Genomic DNA, 22,749 nt, shown 5'->3' with positions numbered 1-22,749 from the left:
GAGGAAGAGGAGGAAGAGGAGGACAAGCTGAGACTGGCAGGTCAGGGAGGGGCGGGGCCAAAGAGAGAGAGAGGAACCTGTTTCAGTGATTTGGACTCGCCCTCCAGGAATACAAGAGGAAAACACCAAGAGAAGGATGGTTGGATCTGACGTTTACTGCTGGTAAAACATTGTTATCCATTTCTCTCTCCGTCTGTCTGAGTTGCAGGTGGACAAACTTTTCTTGTCTTATTTCTGCTGGCATGATGTTTTAAGTTTTGTCGATTTGCTTTCGACCCTAAAGTTTTTCTGGGAACGTGGATTGACGTTATGGGGAACTGTTTGAGTTCAGGCCTACGAATTTGAATTAGTAGGGTGTGTGTCTGTGTGTGTGTGTGTGTGTGTGTGTGCGTGCGTGTGTGTGTGTGTGTGTGTGTGTGTGCGTGTGTGTGTGTGTGTGTGTGTGTGTTTGCAAAGCTGCACTTTGCCAGCGTTTATCTTTTGTGATGAAAGTCTCACAAGTGGAGCTCAAGTATCGATCACATGGACACATCGTTGCAACATTGTTGCACTTCACATAATAAAAATCTGTAAAGTATACTAATTATAAATGAACAGGATTTCTACATATTGTATACTTTCATTATGTAGTATGACATTGGGAGGTGGTGAAAGAAGTACTCCTTCGTAAAGTAAGTTAAGCACTTAACTTAAGTTATTAAAGAACTGTATAATCAATTTTTTACACTTTTTTTATTAAATAAATACGTTATGTGCTTAAAACATGACAACATTTACATAATGTCATTTTAAAAATACATATAAGGAATAACAATAATAATGCTTTTTATGGACACATATAGTTTAGTTAAACAGAAACACAGACACTGAGTTAAAGTATCTCCATTAGCATATACATATCTAATATATATATATATATAAAACCATATATTTCACATGTATATTACTTATGTGTTCAATACATTCAAATAGAGCAGTTTGGGGCTTTTTTTCATAATGCAAGCTATGATTTACAGTTGTATACAACAACAATTGCTCAGGAAGGGGGGGGGGGGGGGGGGAATTAAGAAGGTACCTCAGATCCTTGAAGGGGTTATGCTGGTTCTGATCTGAAATCCTTAAGGGGATTTATGCTGGTGTTTAAGAAGGTGCCTGAAATCCTTGAGGGGTTATGCTGGTTCTTAAGAATGCTATTGAGATCCTTGAGGGGTTATGCTGGTTCTTAAGAAGGTACCTGGGATCCTTGAAGGGGTTGTGCTGGTTCTTAAGAAGGTACCTGAGATCCTTGAAGAGGTTATGCTGGTTCTTAAGAAGGTACCTGGGATCCTTGAAGAGGTTATGCTGGTTCTTAAGAAGGTACCTGAGATCCTTGTAGGGGTTGTGCTGGTTCTTAAGAAGGTACCTGGGACCCTTGAAGGGGTTATGCTGGTTATCTGTAGCCATTTTTTTTTACAAACATTGGGAAGGTTTACATACCCACACTAAAACCAGTTTATCTCCTCAACCACAAGGGCTATTTGAATAATTTGGGTTTTATAATAAAACAAACACTTGTGAGATTAGTTAAGATGTGTGTATATAGCAGTGTATGTGTTACTGGTTAACAGTTATTGATGATAGAACACAGAAAAAATGAAGACAAACTTCTAGGATGAATATACCTTTAAAATGACGTAACTGAAAGCTTTAAACTTAACAAGCACAATATGGTAACAGTCTCTCGCCGTCCAAAGTCCAATTTGAAGAGGTCCTTTTAATCGTTAGAGCCTATGAGAGCATTCTATAGCGTTCCAAATGAGATTGAGAGCACTTTTAGCCACACAAAATCATCAAGTTCCAGGTTTACAGATTGTAAAGCCCTCTGAGGCAAATTTGTAATCACAGGGCTTTACTGGAAGTTGGCGGTCATGTAGAAACTAAAATTAACTTGGATTAACTTTTTCATCAAAAGGTAAGTCATATTTCTGTATAGTCGCTGGGAAAAGATTGTTTGGCTGGATGCAGTGTGGTTGATTTTCTGCTGATGCTTTGTCAGAGAAGACATTTGAAGGTAGCGTCTGAATCCACAGGTTGTGAGCTTTATGGAGACGTCCGCCGTTCACGTGTAGGATGTTGCTAGCGGGATCATAGTTCATAATTCCATAATTTTCGAGTCGTTTTCAAGTAATTTCCAAGTCACTCCTATGGTTATGTTTATCTTTGGTGGTTGAGTTGTGTTTTAAGCATGTTAAATTGGCTTTCTTATTCTTGTAGCCCAGGCGTTGCTGTTTAATTTAGTATATCATGATATTCGTTATTGATTCATGAACACATGAACGTGAACCCGTGAAAACATGTAGCCCCCATTTTAGGGGGACGTATGAATTAAAAGGTTCCCCTCAAGGACCTAAGGTACCTTTTTTATGAACCAGCACAACCCTCAAAGACCTCATGAACTTTCTTAAGAACCAGCATAACCCCCTCAAGGACCTCAGGTACCATAGAGGTCCTTGAAGATGCTCTAGAAGGACGATGCACAGGTCTTCGAACAGGCAAAGAGGTCTTTGAGTAGGTGAAGAGAGGTCCTTGAACAGATGAAGAAGTCCTTTCCTTGAACAGATGAAGAAGTCCTTTCCTTGAACAGATGAAGAGGTCCTTGAACAGGTGAAGAAGTCCTTTGCTTGAACAGAAGAAGAGGTTCTTGAAGAGGTAATTAAACCGATAAAGAAGTCCTTGAACAGGTGAAGAGCTAATTAAACAGGTGAAGATGTCCTTGGGTTTGGTGTATCGGATCCTTCGTGTGGTTCCAGGTGTCTTTGAGGTTTTGGGAGTCCTTGAACTATCAAAGTGTTTGATATCTGACTTTAACGGACAGCTGACGGCCAATCAGAGAGCAGGATGTTGGTTTCTAAAGATGTTCAGACAACACATTCCTGTTCAGCCTCCAGGAGGCGGAGTCAGCTGATGGTTTCATGATTCAAACTTGGCTATTTCTGTTTCTGTGTGTGTGTGTGTGTGTGTGTGTGTGTGTGTGTGTGTGTGTGTGTGTGTGTAACCACACCCCATGCTCACACTGAGGGTAAAGGTTGAACCCACTTCACTGCCACAACTGCTCCCTGATTGGCTGTTGAGTCTCTGAGGTCACGTGATGTGGAACAAAAACCCTTCTGGTGAACTTCTCCTTTAAGTCCTTGGTTCCCTCTGAATGGCTGACTGGGCGTCTTCTGCCACAAACCCTGGACCTGGGTTTAATGATTGACAGTTTATTTTCTCGCACACATCACGGAGGAGGGTGTGTGTGTGTCTGTCTGTGTGTCTTTGTGTGTGTGTGTGTTACATTCCTGATGTGGAGGGTGTGGCCGAGAGGCAAACCTAGAGGAGGAGCGTGAGGGTGAGTGCTGCATTCCAGTACGTCAAACTCTCTCATACACAAATCATACCTGCCTCAGGTGTGTGTGGCTCAGGTTTGACTGTTTATCTCCATGGAGACTCTTAAAGGGCCGGTAACCTGCAGGAGATCCTGTTCAATTCAGTAAAACTGTATTTATCCTTTGATCAGCTGATGATTACTTACGGGGTACCAGGTATTATGTTTACTACGGGGTGCCAGGTATTATGTTCACTACGGGGTACCAGGTATTATGTTTACTACGGGGTACCAGGTATTATGTTTACTACGGGGTACCAGGGTATTATGTTTACTACGGGGTACCAGGTATTATGTTTACTACGGGGTACCAGGTATTATGTTTACTACGGGGTACCAGGTATTATGTTCACTACGGGGTACCGGTATTATGTTTACTACGGGGTACCAGGTATTATGTTCACTACGGGGTACCAGGTATTATGTTCACTACGGGGTACCGGTATTATGTTTACTCCGGGGTACCAGGTATTATGTTTACTCCGGGGTACCAGGTATTATGTTCACTACGGGGTACCGGTATTATGTTTACTCCGGGGTACCAGGTATTATGTTCACTACGGGGTACCGGTATTATGTTTACTCCGGGGTACCAGGTATTATGTTTACTACGGGGTACCAGGTGTTATGTTTACTACGGGGTACCAGGTATTATGTTTACTACGGGGTACCAGGTGTTATGTTTACTACGGGGTACCAGGGTATTATGTTTACTACACCAGTCTGGGTCTCTCGGGTCTCTCTGGGTCAGTCAGGTTCTTTCTGGTTCTCTCTGGGTCAGTCAGGTTCTTTCTGGTTCTCTCTGGGTCTCTCTGAGTCTCTCTGGGTCTCTCTGGGTCTCTCTGGTCTCTGGTCTCTGGTCTCTGAGTTATCTGGGTCTCTCTGGTCTCTGGCCTCTGGTCTCTGGTCTCTCTGGGTCTCTCTGGTCTCTCTGGGTCTCTCTGGGTCTCTCTGGTCTTTGGTCTCTGGTCTCTCTGGGTCCCTCTGGGTCTCTCTGGTCTCTGGGTCTCTCTGGTCTCTGAGTCTCGGGGGTCTCTCTGGTCTCTCTGGTCTCTCTGGGTCTCTCTGGTCTCTGAGTCTCGGGGGTCTCTCTGGTCTCTCTGGGTCTCTCTGGTCTCTCTAGTCTCTGGTCTCTCTGGTCTCTGGGTCTCTCTGGTCTCTCTGGTCTCTCTGGGTCTCTCTGGTCTCTGGTCTCTGGGTCTCTCTGGTCTCTCTGGTCTCTCTGGTCTCTGGTCTCTGGGTCTCTCTGGTCTCTCTGGTCTCTGGTCTCTGGGTCTCTCTGGTCTCTGGTCTCTGGGTCTCTCTGGTCTCTCTGGTCTCTGGTCTCTGGGTCTCTCTGGTCTCTCTGGTCTCTCTGGTCTCTGGGTCTCTCTGGTCTCTGGTCTCTCTGGTCTCTCTGGTCTCTCTGGTGTCTGGTCTCTCTGGTCTCTCTGGTCTCTGGTCTCTCTGGTCTCTCTGGTCTCTCTGGTCTCTGGTCTCTGGTCTCTCTGGTCTCTCTGGTCTCTGGTCTCTCTGGTCTCTGGGTCTCTCTGGTCTCTCTGGTCTCTGGTCTCTCTGGTCTCTCTGGTCTCTGGTCTCTCTGGTCTCTGGGTCTCTCTGGTCTCTCTGGTCTCTCTGGTCTCTGGGTCTCTCTGGTCTCTCTGGTCTCTGGTCTCTCTGGTCTCTGGTCTCTCTGGTCTCTGGGTCTCTCTGGTCTCTCTGGTCTCTGGTCTCTCTGGTCTCTGGTCTCTGGTCTCTCTGGTCTCTCTGGTCTCTAAGGTCTCTGGTCTCTCTGGTCTCTGGTCTCTGGTCTCTCTGGTCTCTGGTCTCTCTGGTCTCTGGTCTCTCTGGTCTCTGGGTCTCTCTGGTCTCTGGGTCTCTCTGGTCTCTCTGGTCTCTCTGGTCTCTCTGGTCTCTCTTGTCTCTGGGTCTCTCTGGTCTCTGGGTCTCTCTGGTCTCTGGTCTCTCTGGTCTCTCTGGTCTCTAAGGTCTCTGGTCTCTCTGGTCTCTGGTCTCTGGTCTCTCTGGTCTCTGGTCTCTCTGGTCTCTGGTCTCTCTGGTCTCTGGGTCTCTCTGGTCTCTGGGTCTCTCTGGTCTCTCTGGTCTCTGGGTCTCTGGTCTCTCTGGTCTCTGGGTCTCTGGTCTCTCTGGTCTCTGGTCTCTCTGGTCTCTGGGTCTCTCTGGTCTCTCTGGGTCTCTCTGGTCTCTCTGGGTCTCTCTGGGTCTCTCTGGTCTCTCTGGTCTCTCTAGTCTCTCTGGTCTCTCTGGGTCTCTCTGGGTCTCTCTGGGTCTTGTTGGACGCAATGACATCATCAGATCATGTTGAGTCGTTATTGATTGATTCGTTTTTGTTTGTTATTCATTGATTGATTAGTTATTGATTAGTTATTGATTATGTATTGCTTATTTATTGATTAGTTACTGATTAGTTATTGATTAGCATCCTGGTAAAATTAAACCCGAAGAGGAGAAAAGTCCAACCGTGAATGTTCTGCAGTCTGAGTATTGTTCCTCTACAAAGACAGGAAACACACACACACACACACACACACACACACACACACACACACACACACACACACACACACACACACACACACACACACACACACAGAGACACACACACACACACACACACACACACGTACACACATACACACAGACCAGTATGTGATGTCATCGAGAGGTGGAGTCGATGCAGTTGTGTGGGCGGGGCTTACAGCAGACAGGAAGAGCAGACACTTCCCTCCATAAACAGAACAGACCTAAGATCAGCCTCCTGCTATTGTTCTGTGTGTGTGTGTGTGTGTGTGTGTGTGTGTAGGTGTGTGTGTGTGTGTGTGTGTGTGTGTGTGTGTGTGTGTGTGTGTGTGTGTGTGTGTGTGTGTCAAACTGGTCAGTTAAAGTAATAGTACTGTGTATATTTATATACTACCCCTCTGGGTGCAGGTGAACACTGAGGCAGTCTGATAGGTCCCGCCCCTCTACCTGCTGAGTGGGCGGAGTCTGCGGTGTGGAAAGAAGAGCTGCAGCGTCGTCTCTAAAGAACCTCTGATAGAAGCTGCTGGAAGCTCTAACTGTGTGTACTGTGTGTACTGCTGGAGTAGAGCTGTGTACTGTGTGTACTGCTGGAGTAGAGCTGTGTACTGTGTGTACTGCTGGAGTAGAGCTGTGTACTGTGTGTACTGCTGGAGTAGAGCTGTGTACTGTGTGTACTGCTGGAGTAGAGCTGTGTACTGTGTGTACTGCTGGAGTAGAGCTGTGTACTGTGTGTACTGCTGGAGTAGAGCTGTGTACTGTGTGTACTGCTGGAGTAGAGCTGTGTACTGTGTGTACTGCTGGAGTAGAGCTGTGTACTGTGTGTACTGCTGGAGTAGAGCTGTGTACTGTGTGTACTGCTGGAGTAGAGTTGTGTACTGTGTGTACTGCTGGAGTAGAGCTGTGTACTGTGTGTACTGCTGGAATAAGAGCTGTGTACTGTGTGTACTGTGTGTACTGTGTGTACTGCTGTCGACTGCTCTGTACTCTGTGTACTGTGTGAAAACAATCCGACTGAGCAGCGTTTCAGCCTAAAAATATGATTTATATAACACAAGAAAAAGTTTGCTTTAGCTTCAGCATTAGCTTTAGCTTGACTTGTTCTGACAGGAGGACACATTCCTCTCATTCTAATGTTTCTGTCTCAAGTCTCAACTCTGAGGAAATAAGTTTCACATTAATCAATACTGAAACTAATGTATCTGCATTTATAGTGGAGGAATTTAACTTTGTACAATGTAAGGTACTTGTACCTTCATTTAGTATTTCCTTTTATATTGTACTACATTTCAGAGGTAGATATTGTACTATTTACTGTTAGCATCATGTTAGCACATTGTTTGCATCATGTTAGCGTTAGCACACTGTTGCTACTCTAAATACTGAAAATAATGAAGCTGTTTCTCTCTCTAAGGGGGCTGATGATCAGATGTGACCTTTGACCCCTCACCTTCAGAGTCACCTCCCCATCTACCTGCGGGGGGGGTCATCACCATGGCAACAACTTCCTCCCTGCTGAGTCCCGGTGAGTCCCATCTTTACCGCCGTTAGCGTTAGCACTAGTCAACGTAGCACTTTTCATTATTTCCTCTGATCCTCCGGTCTGGTCCGCATCCTGCAGGTCTGGGTCTGGTCTTGGTGGAGTTCCATTACGAGTACCAGGATCGGGACGGCATGCCGGTCTCCATCAAACCCAACGAGCGCTACGTCCTGCTGGCGAAGACCAACGACCACTGGTGGCAGGTCCAGAGGGACCGCGGCTCCAAGCCCTTCTACATCCCCGCCAAGTACGTCAAGGAGCTGCCGCCAGACTTCCCCTCACCCCTGGACTTCGATCCTCCTGGTCCTGAACCAGTGCTGCTTCCTGTGGCGTCCCCCGTCCCTGTTCCTGTCCCCGTTCCAAAGACTCCGGAGGAGCCCAAACCCAAACCGGGGGACGAGGTGATGATCCGACTCAGACCCGAAGCTTCCAAAGGATACCGCAAGACCGAGAACCGCATGTCGACGTTCGGGGTCCCGCAGGACTTCCATGACCTGCCGTCTCTGGTGGCACCGGCCCCGCGGCACCCCATCCACCCTCCAGCGGGCCCAGGAGAGACCGGGACTACAAACATGGCCGACGATGCTGTGAGCAAAAAGCACCTTTCGGGGTTCACGGAGGATCACACGGACAAATCCAGAGTTCCCAGTTTCAGTCCAGCAGACCCCGTCTCCACACTCAGACCCCAGACCCAGCCCATCCCCGTAGAGACGCCGGTGGTCCCGGTGGTCCCGGTGGTCCCGGTACTCCCAGTGGTCCACAGTGACCACCGGGAGTCCCCCATAGAGCCAGTGGAGGAGCTGGAGGAGGACAGTAGCGGCGAGGAAGGTCCACTAAAAGAGGAAGGTTCAAACCATATCTACGAGTCCATCCAGGACCTGAACCTGAACCTCGAGGCTCTGGTCAGAGGAAAAGGGAGTCCAGAACCGCCGTCTGCACCTGCACCTGCACCGCCCTCTTCCCAGGTAAGACCTGAGAGTCCCGTCAAAGCTGCCGGAGTTCTGGTCCAGTTCAAAGTCCATATTTCCTGAGCTTTCAGTCAGACTCTAGGTTTTCTTCAGGCTTTGGTTTCTTTTCTGATTTCCTGATTTAAAAAGTCATCACAGTTTATTCTAGTTTTCTGAAGAATGATTAATAAATACACCATTAGATTAATTAATAGATGAAGATTAATAAATATACATGTCATATTTAGATTATTAATATATATTAATAAATAAAATATACACATAATATGACATTAGTATTACATATTAATAAATATACACATCATGTTTAGATTATACATGAATATTAATAAATATACACATCATATTTAGATCATTATTACATATGAATAAATATACACATCATATTTAGATTATTATTACATATTAATAAATATACACATCATGTTTAGATTATACATAAAGATGAATATATTAATAAAGTTGTTAACAGGTTCAGGCAGATTTCAGAGCAGTGTTTTTACAAAATAAAAGCCTCTCCAGCGTGTCACTTCCTGCGGCGTCCACACAGGAAGAAAAGTAGTTTCCTCTTTTTATTCTCATCATCATTCTCTGCTGACCTTTGACCTCCACGACTCCCCTTTCATTCTGGTTAGTATGGTTTGTGATTTTAATTAAAATGTATACTGTTTTGTATTGTTTTTATTAGTTAGTTCTATATCGATAGTCGTAATGATCTCTAATGAAACACAGCAGCAGGATGTGGTGATGTCACAGCAGCAGGATGTGGTGATGTCACAGCAGCAGGATGCGTTCAGGGTCGGACAGGAAACTGATAAAAGGACACTGCAGAGGTCTCGGGGGCTGAGGTCGGTCCCTGTCGTTAAGGTCTGACCAGCAGGGGCCAGTAGAGGGCAGTAGGGACCAGAAAGGGGGCCGCAGGAACCACCAGGGACCAGCAGGAACCAGCAGGAACCAGCAGGGACCAGCAGGGACCAGCAGGAACCAGCAGGGACCAGCAGGAACCAGCAGGAACCAGCAGGAACCACCAGGGACCACCAGGGACCAGTAGAGACCAGTAGAGACCAGTAGAGACCAGTAGGGACCAGTAGGGACCAGCAGGGACCAGTAGGGACCAGTAGGGACCAGTAGGGACCAGCAGGGACCAGCAGGAACCACCAGGGACCAGCAGGGACCAGCAGGGACCAGCAGGGACCATTAGGGACCATTAGGGACCAGCAGGAACCACCAGGGACCAGTAGGGACCAGTAGGGACCAGTAGGGACCAGTAAGACGCCGTCTTCAGGACTGAAACACTGATATCAGCTGTTTACTGGACGATGGGTTGTGAACACGAGACATCAGACAGACGGGACAGAACCTGGAGGAGGTTCTAGGTTCCAGGTTCTAAGAGTCCGCGAGGGAACTCAAGAGAAGTTTCATAATCTTCAAAGTTGCTGAATCATTCATTGGTATTGATTAGTTTCATTGATATGGATTGAGGATCAGGTTTCCCTGTCCAGGGTTTGAGGTTGAGGAGGTTCTCATGGTGTGTGTGTGTGTGTGTGTGTGTGTGTGTGTGTGTGTGTGTGTGTGTGTGTGTGTGTGTGTGTGTGTGTGTGTGTGTGTGTGTGTGAGAAACATGGAGTCTTGTTGTTCCTGTCCCTCAGAAATTCATGAGAAGACATCATTGTACCATTCAATAATTGATCCATCTTTAAAACGGTTGTAATCATTTTCTGTCGATTCATTCATCCGTCTGTCCTTCCACTCACTCACTCACTCACTCACTCACTCACTCACTCACTCACTCACTCACTCTTGATGACTTAAATGAACAATCTCTGCAGGACGTTGGCTCTGTTGACCCAAAGTCTCCGATCTACGCTAACGTCTCCTCTGTGAGGAAAACCAAAGTCCCTCAGATCTCGGTCTCTGGCTCCGCCCCCCCATCATCGCCTCCTCCTGGCCCCGCCCCCTCCATCCCCAGTCAGAGTTCATCTTCTTCAATCTCTTCCTCCGGGATGATGAGCCCGGCCTCGCCCCTCAGCCCACAGGACTGGCAGGTAACGTGTCCAACGTGTCCAACATGTCCCTCTGTCTCTGTGTCCAACATGTCCCTCTGTCTCCATGTCCAACGTGTCCCTCTGTCTCTGTGTCCAACATGTCTCTCTGTCTCCTGTCCAACGTGTCCCTCTGTCTCTATGTCCAACGTGTCTCTCTGTCTCCATGTCCAACGTGCCCCTCTGTCTCTGTGTCCAACATGTCCCTCTGTCTCCTGTCCAACGTGTCCCTCTGTCTCTATGTCCAACGTGTCCCTCTGTCTCCATGTCCAACATGTCCCTCTGTCTCCATGTCCAACATGTCCCTCTGTCTCCATGTCCAACGTGTCTCTCTGTCTCCATGTCCAACGTGTCCCTCTGTCTCTGTGTCCAACATGTCCCTCTGTCTCTGTGTCCAACATGTCCCTCTGTCTCCATGTCCAACGTGTCTCTCTGTCTCCGTGTCCAACGTGTCCCTCTGTCTCTGTGTCCAACATGTCCCTCTGTCTCTGTGTCCAACATGTCCCTCTGTCTCCATGTCCAATGTGTCCCTCTGTCTCCATGTCCAACGTGTCCCTCTGTCTCTGTGTCCAACATGTCCCTCTGTCTCTGTGTCCAACATGTCCCTCTGTCTCTGTGTCCAACATGTCCCTCTGTCTCCATGTCCAATGTGTCCCTCTGTCTCCATGTCCAACATGTCCCTCTGTTTCTGAGTCCAACATGTCCCTCTGTCTCCGTGTCCAACATGTCCCTCTGTCTCCATGTCCAATGTGTCCCTCTGTCTCCGTGTCCAATGTGTCCCTCTGTCTCCGTGTCCAATGTGTCCCTCTGTCTCCATATCCAACGTGTCCCTCTGTCTCTGTGTCCAACTTGTCCCTCTGTCTCTGTGTCCAACATGTCCAGGTTTACACGGACCAGGACAGCGGGAAGGAGTTTTATTTCCACCCTGTGACGAGAAAGACCACCTGGTCCGACCCCCGCGGCCCTGCACCCCCGCCTTATGGAGACTTGGACCAGTCCAGAGGCAGCGAGGGCGGTCAGCTGACCTCCCCTCTGCTCTCCCCCGCCTCCTCTCAGGTACCAATGTCTAGGATCACATTACCAGATTGAAACGTGAACAAATGAAGTGACACCGAGCCGCTTCCTGACAGGGTTCTGCTGGTTGGGAGCAGCTGGTGGACGAAGTCTCAGGGAGGTTTTACTACCACAAACCCACCTCGGGGGCCACGTCCTGGGCCGCCCCGGGGCCGCTTCCCCCCTGCCCCCCAGGATCCACAGCCAGCAGGAGGAGCGACGGCGGCCCGGTACGATCCCGACATAGATCTGGATTAGGTCTGGTTTAAGATTACTGACATGAGTCTGGATTAGGTCTGGTTTAGGATCACTAACATGAGTCTGGATTAGGTCTGGTTTAGGATCACTAACATGAGTCTGGATTAGGTCTGGTTTAGGATCACTAACATGAGTCTGGATTAGGTCTGGTTTAAGATTACTGACATAGATCTGGATTAGGTCTGGTTTAAGATTACTGACATGGGTCTGGATTAGGTCTGGTTTAAAATGACTGAAGCCTGACTGATTTAAATCCCACAAAACAAATGAAGAACAGTTTTGTTTATTCAAATGAAACATTTTATTGATTTCTTTATGTATTTCTGTCATTAACTGAAGCCTCCTCTGCCTGAAGAAGATTATCCTTCACTGGTACATGAAGACAACAACGACGTCTTTACAACGGTAACACACACACACACACACACATACACACACACACACACACACACACACACACACACACACACACACACACACACACACACACACACACACACCTACACACATGCAAAAACACACACACAGACTCAGTAACTTTGGTGTTTGATCCAGTTGTTGTTTTTTTCCCAGAATCCTCTGCAGCCCGTGTGTTTGATTCCCAGAGCTCAGCTGGACCTGAGGGATGAAAGCGGCTCTCAGTTCAGGCGGCAAGAGGTCATAAATCAGCACATCATGCAGTTTGTTCATGTGGTGTCAGATTTTACATTAATGAATGAATGAATCCATTGATTGTTCTAGGTTGCACCTTTGCCCCAAAGCCTGATGGGAAATGGAGTTTCTCCAGCGGGAACGACTGGGCGGGACAAGAACTGGAGACACAGCATTGCTGAAGAGGTGAAGCAAACCAGCAGCTTATAACTAGTACACATTATAATAACTTTTAAAAACCAGGTAATAACTGGTAGAGATAATACCTTGTACAGGTAATACCTTGTACAGGTAATACATTGTACAGGTAATACCTTGTACAGGTAATAACTTGTGTGAACTATGATTCTCTGTCCAGACGGTTGCTCACGGTCACAGGAGGAACGTCTCCGAGTTCATTGAGGTGTCCAACAGAAGACCCTCCCCCGACAGTCCTCCGGTAGACACACACTCACTTTACATGGAGACCTGCTCACTTGTTCTTCTGCCTGTCATTCATTCATCAGTTCATTCATCAATTAATACATTCATTCATCATTTAATTATTTAATTCATCCATATATTCATCATCATTCCAGCAATGGTAAATGGATCTGTACTTGTATAGATCTTTTCTAGTCTTCTGACCACTCAGAGGTCTTTAACACTTCATGTTACATTCACCCATTCACACACACTGATGGGAGGAGCTACCATACAAGGTGTCACCTACCCATTATGAGTAACTAACACTCACACATTCATACACTGATGGGATGCCTTTGGAGCACTTTTAGGGTCAATGTCCGGAGGACACATTCATTGCATCATTGCATCATTCATGTCCTCCTGTTGTCCTCTGTCAGCTCTCTGATCTGCACAAACTGAAGAGGAACCTGTCAGACCGGAGCTCAGGTTCTGACCAGCATCACGTAGGTCCTGCGTTTTGATTGGCTGCTGAAGTCCTTTTGTGTCTGTTGGGTGGTCAAGTCAGATCTGCTGGGAACCATGGGACCATTTCATGTCCAATGTCTCATATCATGTCTAAGGTCTCCTTTTATGTCTAACATCTCATTTCATGTCTAATGTCTCCTTTTATGTCTAACATCTCATTTCATGTCTAATGTCTCCTTTCATGTCTAACATCTCATTGCATGTCTAAGGTCTCCTTTCATGTCTAAGGTATTATATCATGTCTAATGTCTCCTTTTATGTCTAACATCTCATTTCATGTCTAATGTCTCCTTTCATGTCTAACATCTCATTTCATGTCTAATGTCTCCTTTCATGTCTAACATCTCATTGCATGTCTAAGGTCTCCTTTCATGTCTAACGTCTCCTTTCATGTCTAAGGTATTATATCATGTATAATGTCTCCTTTCATAATGTCTCCTTTTCATGTCTAACATCTCATTTCATGTCTAAGGTCTCCTTTCATGTCTAACGTCTCCTTTCATGTCTAAGGTATTATATCATGTATAATGTCTCCTTTCATAATGTCTCCTTTTCATGTCTAACATCTCATTTCATGTCTAAGGTCTCCTTTCATAATGTCTCCTTTTCATGTCTAAGGTATTATATCATGTATAATGTCTCCTTTCATAATGTCTCCTTTTCATGTCTAACATCTCATTTCATGTCTAAGGTCTCCTTTCATGTCATTTCATGTCTAAGGTCTCCTTTCATGTCTGAGGTCTCCTATCATTTCTCATTTCATGTTTAATGTCTCATTTCATGTCTAACGTCTAAGATTTTAAAGATTCTTCCTGTCCAACACTGAGACACGAGACACCGAGACAATGAAACGCCGAGACAATGAGACAATGAAACGCCGAGACAATGAGACAATGAAACGCCGAGACAATGAGACAATGAAACGCCGAGACAATGAAACGCCGAGACAATGTTTTTCCACTAACCTGCTGACAATCATTACACATCATGTGAATTCCCATCTTGGGCTGAGGGGGGTTCTGCTGGTGATTCTGCTGGTGGTTCTGTTGGTGGTTATAGTGGTTCTGCTAGTGGTTCTGCTGGTGGTTCTGTTGCAGATTCTTCTGGTGGTTCTGTTGGTGCTTCTGATGGTGGTTCTGCTGGTGGTTCTGCTGGCGTTTCTGTTGGTTGTTGTGTTGATGGTTCTGTTGGTGCTTCTGATGGTGGTTCTGTTGGTGCTTCTGCTAGTGGTTCGACTGTTGGTTCTGATGATGGTTCTGTTGGTGATTCTGTTGGTGGTTCTTCTGTTGGTTTTTCTGCTGTTGGTTCTGTTGCAGATTCTTCTGGTGGTTCTGTTGGTGGTTCTGTTGGTGGTTCCTAGCCTTAATCTTTATTGTATTTTGTCCCATATAAAAAGCCAGTTGCTACAATGTGACACACACACACACACACACACACACACACACACACACACACACACAAACCACTCCCATGTTTACACAGGAGTCACATTTCAAAGCGGACCTGCAGGTTTAGAGAAACCTGAAGACTCACCTGTGTGTGTCTCTCTCTCTCTCTCTCTCTCTCTCTCTCTCTCTCTCTCTCTCTCTCTCTCTCTCTCTCTCTCTCTCTCTCTCTCTCTCTCTCTCTCTCTCTATCTACAGGTCCATCTGCTGGAGAAAGCAGGAATCATGAATAAGACCAAAGTAGTTGATCACGGAAAAAAGATCAGGTGAGATCTTTGAGTTCAAACTTTTGTAGGAACGGTCTCATGTTTGATCAACTGGACAAACTATCAGAGTACCAGGATGTAGTAGAACATCCATGAATACCAGAATGTAGTAGAACATCAACGAATACCAGAATGTAGTAGAACATCAACGAATACCAGAATGTAGTAGAACATCCATGAGTACCAGGATGTAGTAGAACATCCACGAATACCAGAATGTAGTAGAACATCCACGAGTACCAGGATGTAGTAGGACTGTGTTGAGACATATTGAATCTGTAAAGTCACATGATAGATGTGGTTCTTGATGTTCTTGATGTTAGATTTCATGTGAGTCCACATCGTTGTTGTTGTTGTTGACAGGAAGAACTGGAGTCAGTCGTGGACCGTCCTCCACGGGGGGATCCTTACCTTCCATAAGGACCCCAAGTCTGCTCCCACTGGGACTGCTGTAAGAAACAGAACCTTCTTCGTAATAAACTAATAGCGTTAAACACGTAAAGATTTAAATGAGTGCAAACTCGTCAGTGACCAATCACAGGGCTGATCCGTCATGATGATGACTTCCTGTCTCCTTCAGAATAAAACATCACAGATTGTTCCAGAATACACAGTGGAGCTGAGAGGAGCCTCCGTGGGCCGGGCCGCTAAGGACAAGTCGTCCAAGAGGAACGTCTTGGAGGTGCGTGAGGGGTGACCCCGGTTCAGTGTTTCAGGAAATAAATTGATGGAACACACTTTACATATCTGGGACAGTATCCAAGGGAAGTCTGACATCATCACGTCATGCATATTTCTCATATTTGTGTTTGTGTTGCAGCTGAAGACCCGTCAGGGCTGCGAGTACTTGATGCAGTACGACACAGAGAGCATCATCAACGACTGGCTGAAAGTGATGCAGGACACCATGAGACAGCTGGTAACCGTCACTGTGACATCACTGCAACACTGTGACATCACTGCAACAGTGACATCACTGCGACATCACTGCGACATCACCGTGACATCACTGTAACAATGTGACATCACGGTGACATCACTGCATTACTCTGACATCACCGTGACATCACTGCATTACTGTGACATCACTGTAACACTGTGACATCACCGTGACATCACTGCAACACTATGACATCACTGTGACATCACCGTGACATCACTGCAACACTGTGACATAACTGCAACACTGTGACATCACCGTGACATCACTGTAACAATGTGACATCACGATGACATCACTGCATTACTCTGACATCACCGTGACATCACTGCATTACTGTGACATGACTGTAACACTGTGACATCACTGCAACACTGTGACATCACCGTGACATGACTGCAACACTGTGACATCACTGCAACACTGTGACATCACCGTGACATGACTGCAACACTGTGACATCACTGCAACACTGTGACATCACCGTGACATCACTGCAACACTGTGACATCACTGTGACATCACGGTGACATCACTGTAACACTGTGACATCACCATGACATCACTGCAACACTGTGACATCATTGTGACATCACCGTGACATCACTGCATTACTCTGACATCACTGCAACACTGTGACATCACTGCATTACTCTGACATCACCGTGACATCACTGCAACACTGTGACATCATTGCAATATCACTGTAACACGGTGACATCACTGCAACACTGTGACATCACTGTGGCATCACTGTAACACGGTGACATCACTGCAACACTGTGACATCACTGTGGCATCACTGTAACACGGTGACATCACTGCAACACTGTGACATCACTGTGACATCACTGTAACACTGTGACATCACAGATCTGGGATCAGCTGCTGAGAAAAGTTGTGTCATTTTCAGGATCAGGACCATGTGTCGGAGGACGAGGACGAAGCTGCTTCAGACAAAGAGGACAAAGACAGGAAGAGGACAAGTGAGTCAATCGAAATACTCCTTTTGCATATATTACTACATATGCACATACTACTACATATACATACACTACTACATATACATATACTACTACATATGCACATACTACTATTCAATTCAATTTATTTTGTATAGCCCATGAAAGTTTATGGAGTGCTTTCTGATGATATTGCCTACAGGAAGCATATATAAGGTAAATAAAATTGGTCCAAGCACAGAACCCTGTGGAATTCCGTGACTAACCTTTAATACCAATCGACTGGTCTAGTTTTTTGTAATAAAATGTGATGGTCGATGGTGTCGAATGCTGCACTAAGGTCTAACAAGACCAGTATAGAGACAAGTCCCTTCTCTGATGCAACTAGTTAGTAAAGACCCGTTGATGATATCTAGTAGAGAGGTGCTCATTAAAGGTAAAACTTCTTTAAGCAGCCTCGTCGGGATGAGGTCTAGGAGACAGGTAGAAGGTTTAGAAGTAGAAACCGTTGAAGGCAATTGGTCGAGGTTGATGAGAGAAAATCCATCCAGACACACAGCAGGGCCCACAGCCTCCTCCATGACCATCCCACCTGAGAATGGACCGGCAGCGGCCGAGGGCAGGAGATCACCGATCCTGCCTCTATTAGCCAGAATCTCATCATTGAAAAAGTTCATGCAGTCATTACTACTGAGGTCTGTAGGAATACACGGATCGAGAGAGCTGTGACTCTCTGTCAGCCTGGTCACAGTGCTAAAGAGAAACCTGGGGTTGTTCTTGTTTTTCTCTATTAGTGATGAGTAGTAGGCTCCTCTGGCATTACGGAGGCCTTCTCATATGTTCTCCAACGATCCCGCTAAACTAACTGTGATTCCTCCAAATTGTTGGAACGCCATATGCCTTCAAGCTTCCGCGATGCTTGCTTCAATATACGGGTCTGAGGGTTATACCATGGAGAGAGCCGCCTTTGTTTAATGATCCTCTTTTTTAGAGGGATGATCGAGTCCAGTGTCACTCTCAGTGAGCCTGTAGCATATGTACTAAATATGCATATAATACTGCATACGCATATACTACTACATATACATATAATACTACAGTATATAATCTAAACCATAAACCCAGACAGGGAGGAAGTGAACAAACAGGCTTTATCCTTCTCCTCCTCCTCCTCCTCTTCCTCCTCTATGTTTCAGCCTCCAGAGGTTCATCATCAGACACAGAGCAGAGACGTGTTCGGACTAAACTCCGTCGTTTCCTCCAGAGGAGGCCGACGCTGGAGAGCGTGAAAGAGAGAGGCTACATACGAGGTTTACATTGTTTACGTTGTTTACGTTGTGAACGTTGTGAATGTTGTGAACTCAAACGTCTCTTGTTGTCCAGACAACGTGTTCGGCTGCCACCTGGATACACTCTGTCACCGAGAGAACACCACAACACCAAGGTTCATGGAGAAGTGTATCATAGCGGTGGAGAGGAGAGGTACACACACACACACACACACACACACACACACACACACACACACACACACACATACACACTGATCAGTGTGTAACTCTGTGTGTGTTCAGGTCTGGATGTGGACGGGATCTACAGAGTGAGTGGAAATTTAGCAGTGATCCAGAAACTGAGACACAAAGCTGATCATGGTAACTGTCTGTCTGTCGTCCTTGTTGTTTTTGGTGTCCCTGTCGTTCCTATCGTCCCTTTCGTTCTTGTTGTCCCTGTTGTCCCTGTTGTCCCTGTAGTCTCTGTCGTTTCCGTCGTCCTTGTTGTCCTTGTTGTCCTTGTTGTTTCTGTCGTCCTTGTTGTCCCTGTTGTCCCTGTTGTCCTTGTTGTCCTTGTCGTCCTTGTTGTCCCTGTTGTCCTTGTCGTCCTTGTCGTCCTTGTTGTCCTTGTTGTTTCTGTCGTCCTTGTTGTCCCTGTTGTCCTTGTCGTCCTTGGTGTCCCTGTTGTCCCTGTTGTCTCTGTCGACCTTGTTGTCCTTGTTGTCCTTGTCGTCCTTGTTGTCCCTGTTGTCTTTGTCGTTTCTGTCGTCTTTGTTGTCTCTGTTGTCCTTGTTGTCACTGTTGTCTCCGTTGACCCTGTTGTCCCCGTCGTCTCTGCAGAGGAGCAGCTAGACCTGGAGGACGGACAGTGGGAGGAGATCCATGTGATCGCTGGAGCTCTGAAGCTTTTCTTGCGGGAGCTTCCAGAACCGCTTTTCCCCTTCAGCTGCTTCGACAAGTTCATTGCTGCCATCCGTCAGTAAAGAGACATCACACACTCAGTACTGGGGACATTAAGACCACTAAGACCTGGGGACATTAATACCTGGGGACATTAAGAGCGCTAAGTCCTGGACCATTAAAACCAGTAAGACCAGGGGCCATGAAAACCAGTAAGACCTGGGGACATTAAGACCACTAAGACCAGGGGGCATGTAAACTAGTAAGACCAGGGGACACAAGCCCAGGGGCCATGTAAACCAGTAAGACCTGGGGACATTAAAACCACTAAGACTTGGGGACATTAAGACCACTAAGACCAGGGGACATGTAAATCAGTAAGACCAGGGGGCGTGTAAACCAGTAAAACCAGGGGACATATAAACCAGTAAGACCAGGGGACACAAGCCCAGGGGACATGTCAATCAGTAAGACCATGGTGCATGTAAACCAGTAAGACCAGGGGCTATGTAAACCAGTAAGACCAGGGGACATGTAAACCAGTCCCCTGGTCTTACTGGGGACATAAGACCAGGTGATATGTATACCAGTAAGACCAGGGGACATGTAAACCAGGATCAGTTTCTGTGCTAATGTCCCTGCAGAGGTTCAGGACTACAGCCAGAAAGTCTCCTACATGAAGGACCTGGTCCGCTCGCTGCCCCTGCCGAACCACGACACCATGGAGCTGCTGTTCAAACACCTGCGCAGGTGAGAAAGACCGCTCACCTTTTGTGAACTCTACCTATGAGTCCGGTTCCCCCTGGAGCAGGAACTCATGCTGCCGGGTCTGTCTCTGCAGGGTGATCGAGCACAAGGAGTCCAACAGGATGTCGTTCCAGAGCGTTGGCATCGTGTTCGGCCCCACGTTGCTCCGCCCTCAGACCGAGTCCGCCAACATGACGATCCACATGGTGTTCCAGAGCCAGATAGTGGAGCTCATACTCAAAGAGTTCCACGCCGTCTTTTCCGAGAGCTAGGGGGACCTCCTGGAGCATCTGAGGCCTCCTGGCGCTCCTCTGAGACCTCCTGGAGCATCTGAGGCCTCCTGGAGCTCCTCTGAGACCTCCTGGAGCTCCTCTGAGACCTCCTGGAGCCCCTGAGGCCTCCTGGAGCTCATCTAAGGCCTCCTGGAGTTCCTCTAAGATCCTCCTTTAGCTCCTCTGAGACCTCCTGGAGCATCTGAGGCCTCCTGGAGCTCATCTGAGACCTCCTGGAGTTCCTCTAAGATCCTCCTTAAGCTCCTCTGAGACCTCCTGGAGCTCATCTGAGACCTCCTGGAGCTCATCTGAGACCTCCTGGAGCTCCTCTGTAACCTCCTGGAGCTCCTCTGGAACCTCCTGGAGCTTCTGAGGCCTCCTGGATCTCCTCTAAGATCCTCCTGGAGCTCCTCTGGAACCTTCCAGAACCTCCTGAGAGGCCTCCAACCATCACAAAACCTGCATAAAGTCTTCCAAGGTGTCGGAGAACCTTCTCAACCTTTTGAACGTAATCACCACCTCCTCTCTGATCCAAGTTCATCAGGGTTTGAACCTGGAACTTGCTGGCTACATGATGCCTCTTTCTAACGGCTGTGCCTTTAAATTATCCAAGTTGATCTTGAGTGAAACCACCTGGAACCCTGGACTGATAATGAAACATTTGACAGCAGCATTGCTTTTTTTTTTTAAGGTAATGGTTCAAGTGGAACATATTTTCTTGGCACCTTAAATCCCCATGACCAAAAACCATGACGGGGGATTACAAGTGGAACCAGCAGGCTTCACCAGGTACCTCTCTAACTACTGCACCTGAAACGGTCCCAGTCCACGGCTCTAGATGGTTCCACAAGAATGGAACCATCTAGAACCTTTACTGTTTTTGTTATATTAAAGCAATTTACAGCAACTTACAAAAAACACATTATCTATTTTATGCTAAATCTGTTCTGAGTTTTAAAGAATCATCATCAGAGTTTATTGGGGTTGAACCTGGAACCTTCCCCAACCACTAAATGTCACTACTAGAACTCGAGTGGAACTATGTAGAATCTGTAGAACCAGAACAAACAAAACTTACTTCCGGAGGCACCTTAAACTAACTAAGTCTCTCACTTTGAGGAACAACTGTTCCAAAAACTTCTAGAATTTAGACTTTAGAACTCTTTGGATCCAAACATCACCTCCTCTTTTTTAAATTGATTTGACATTTACATTTAAGAGGTGTTGAACATGTTGAGGATCTAGTGCTCTCATCACAGGACCACCAGGCCTTTTATAACACACTGAAACACTGAATGGAACCACCTAGAACCGTGGACTGGTTCTGAAACCTTAACCAGCACCTCCACTTTGCTTTCAAGACAACAGACCAACATATATTTACGTGGCCCCTGAATACAACCCAGAACCCAACATCTCACTTAGAGATAGACAACTATCCAAACAGATCCTTTTGGAACCTTGTAGAACTTTGGAACTAACCACCACCTGACCCAGGTGGAACCACCTAAACCAGTGGTTCACAGACGAGAGGGTTCTTAGAGACAATATCAAAACAGATCAGCACATCGTCAGTGCTCTGCAACTGAAAAACACATGAAACCTCTCAAGAACCTTCAGAACTCTGGACCTTTGGGACCCGTCCGTCTCCAGGGCCTCTCGTATTCAAAGGTCTCAGGAGTTAATGAACAGAACTAAAACAAACTCTTCAGAACGAAAGAAACGTCTCTAACGAAACAGGATTTACACAATTTCTGTAGAACCTCAAATGTTGTTCTCGACTTCCTGAACCCAACCAACCTCAATGCTGAGGTTCTAGGTGTTTTCATCAGACTCTTGTTGTCCTCCCTGTCCTCCTTGTCCTTCCTGTCATTTCTGTCCTTGTTGTCTTTCCTTATTCCCAGTGCGGATCAATGCAATCACCAGCACTCAGTGTGGCGTTCACTGACACTGGAAAACTCAAATATGCACAGAAAAGTAATTTCCTGGTATTTGTTGATACCAAGTTTGTGTTTCCTTCAGTTTGAAATGAATATGACATCTTCGTATTAACACTGGATCCAAATCATGTACAGTTTGGTGTTGTTTACATACAAATTAACACCAGAGAAGAAGAAGCCCTTCGTCACAGGATGGACATGATATGAAATCAGGAAGTCACCCTGCAGGTATTCCTTTTAAGACGGAGCAAGGGGATTAATTAAAGTGTTTCTTTAAATATTAATAAGCTTTAATATAAATTCAGAGGACCCAGGACGTTTCCTTGAGGGACTCCACAAGTCATTAAAGACAGAAAAGCAGAATGTTAATGTGTAATAAGGGATGAATTTTACAGGAATATTTCTATTGTTAGGTGAATTCTGGAAATGATAATCTGTAAAATGCTGTATGTTTAATAGTGTTGAGTTTATATGTATTACAGATGTAAAACAAAGTAAACATGGAAGATGAACAGATTAAATCAAATGAAACTGATCTGTGGTCACAAGGTTTTGTTCCATTGAAACTGAGCTTCTGTTTGACTTCCTGCAGCTGCATTCTAGATGATGTCATAACAGCATCATAACAAGCCTCCCCC

General features: G+C 46.3%; 1 protein-coding gene across 1 annotated transcript; it reads left to right on the top strand.

Moving 5' to 3' along the window:
- The first annotated feature begins 115 nt into the window (after window positions 1-115).
- Window positions 116-22,637, top strand: arhgap27l (Rho GTPase activating protein 27, like). The gene is made up of 22 exons (XM_079233643.1): window positions 116-162; window positions 7,338-7,448; window positions 7,545-8,428; window positions 10,261-10,476; window positions 11,356-11,529; window positions 11,604-11,756; window positions 12,124-12,189; window positions 12,358-12,441; window positions 12,526-12,621; window positions 12,794-12,874; window positions 13,281-13,346; window positions 15,012-15,079; window positions 15,443-15,530; window positions 15,660-15,761; window positions 15,900-15,998; window positions 16,933-17,005; window positions 18,178-18,291; window positions 18,365-18,463; window positions 18,556-18,633; window positions 19,093-19,227; window positions 19,797-19,902; window positions 19,994-22,637. The coding sequence occupies exons 2-22, from the start codon at window positions 7,418-7,420 to the stop codon at window positions 20,169-20,171; spliced, it is 2,991 nt and encodes a 996-aa protein (XP_079089769.1). The 5' UTR covers window positions 116-162; window positions 7,338-7,417; the 3' UTR covers window positions 20,172-22,637.
- Window positions 22,638-22,749: the final 112 nt, after the last annotated feature.

Source organism: Taurulus bubalis (genome assembly GCF_910589615.1).
Source record: "Taurulus bubalis genome assembly, chromosome: 17".
NCBI classification, from domain to species: Eukaryota; Metazoa; Chordata; class Actinopteri; order Perciformes; family Cottidae; genus Taurulus; species Taurulus bubalis.
Note: the sequence above shows the minus strand (reverse complement) of the source record. Positions and strands in the feature narration are given on the sequence as shown.

Bases quoted from the DNA above. Each gene is read 5' to 3' on its own strand.
- arhgap27l (XM_079233643.1), top strand. From the start codon at position 7,418: ATGGCAACAACTTCCTCCCTGCTGAGTCCCG. The intron at 15,999-16,932 runs GTAACCGTCACT...TGTCATTTTCAG, and splicing joins AGGACACCATGAGACAGCTG to GATCAGGACCATGTGTCGGA. The intron at 17,006-18,177 runs GTGAGTCAATCG...TCTATGTTTCAG, and splicing joins CAAAGACAGGAAGAGGACAA to CCTCCAGAGGTTCATCATCA.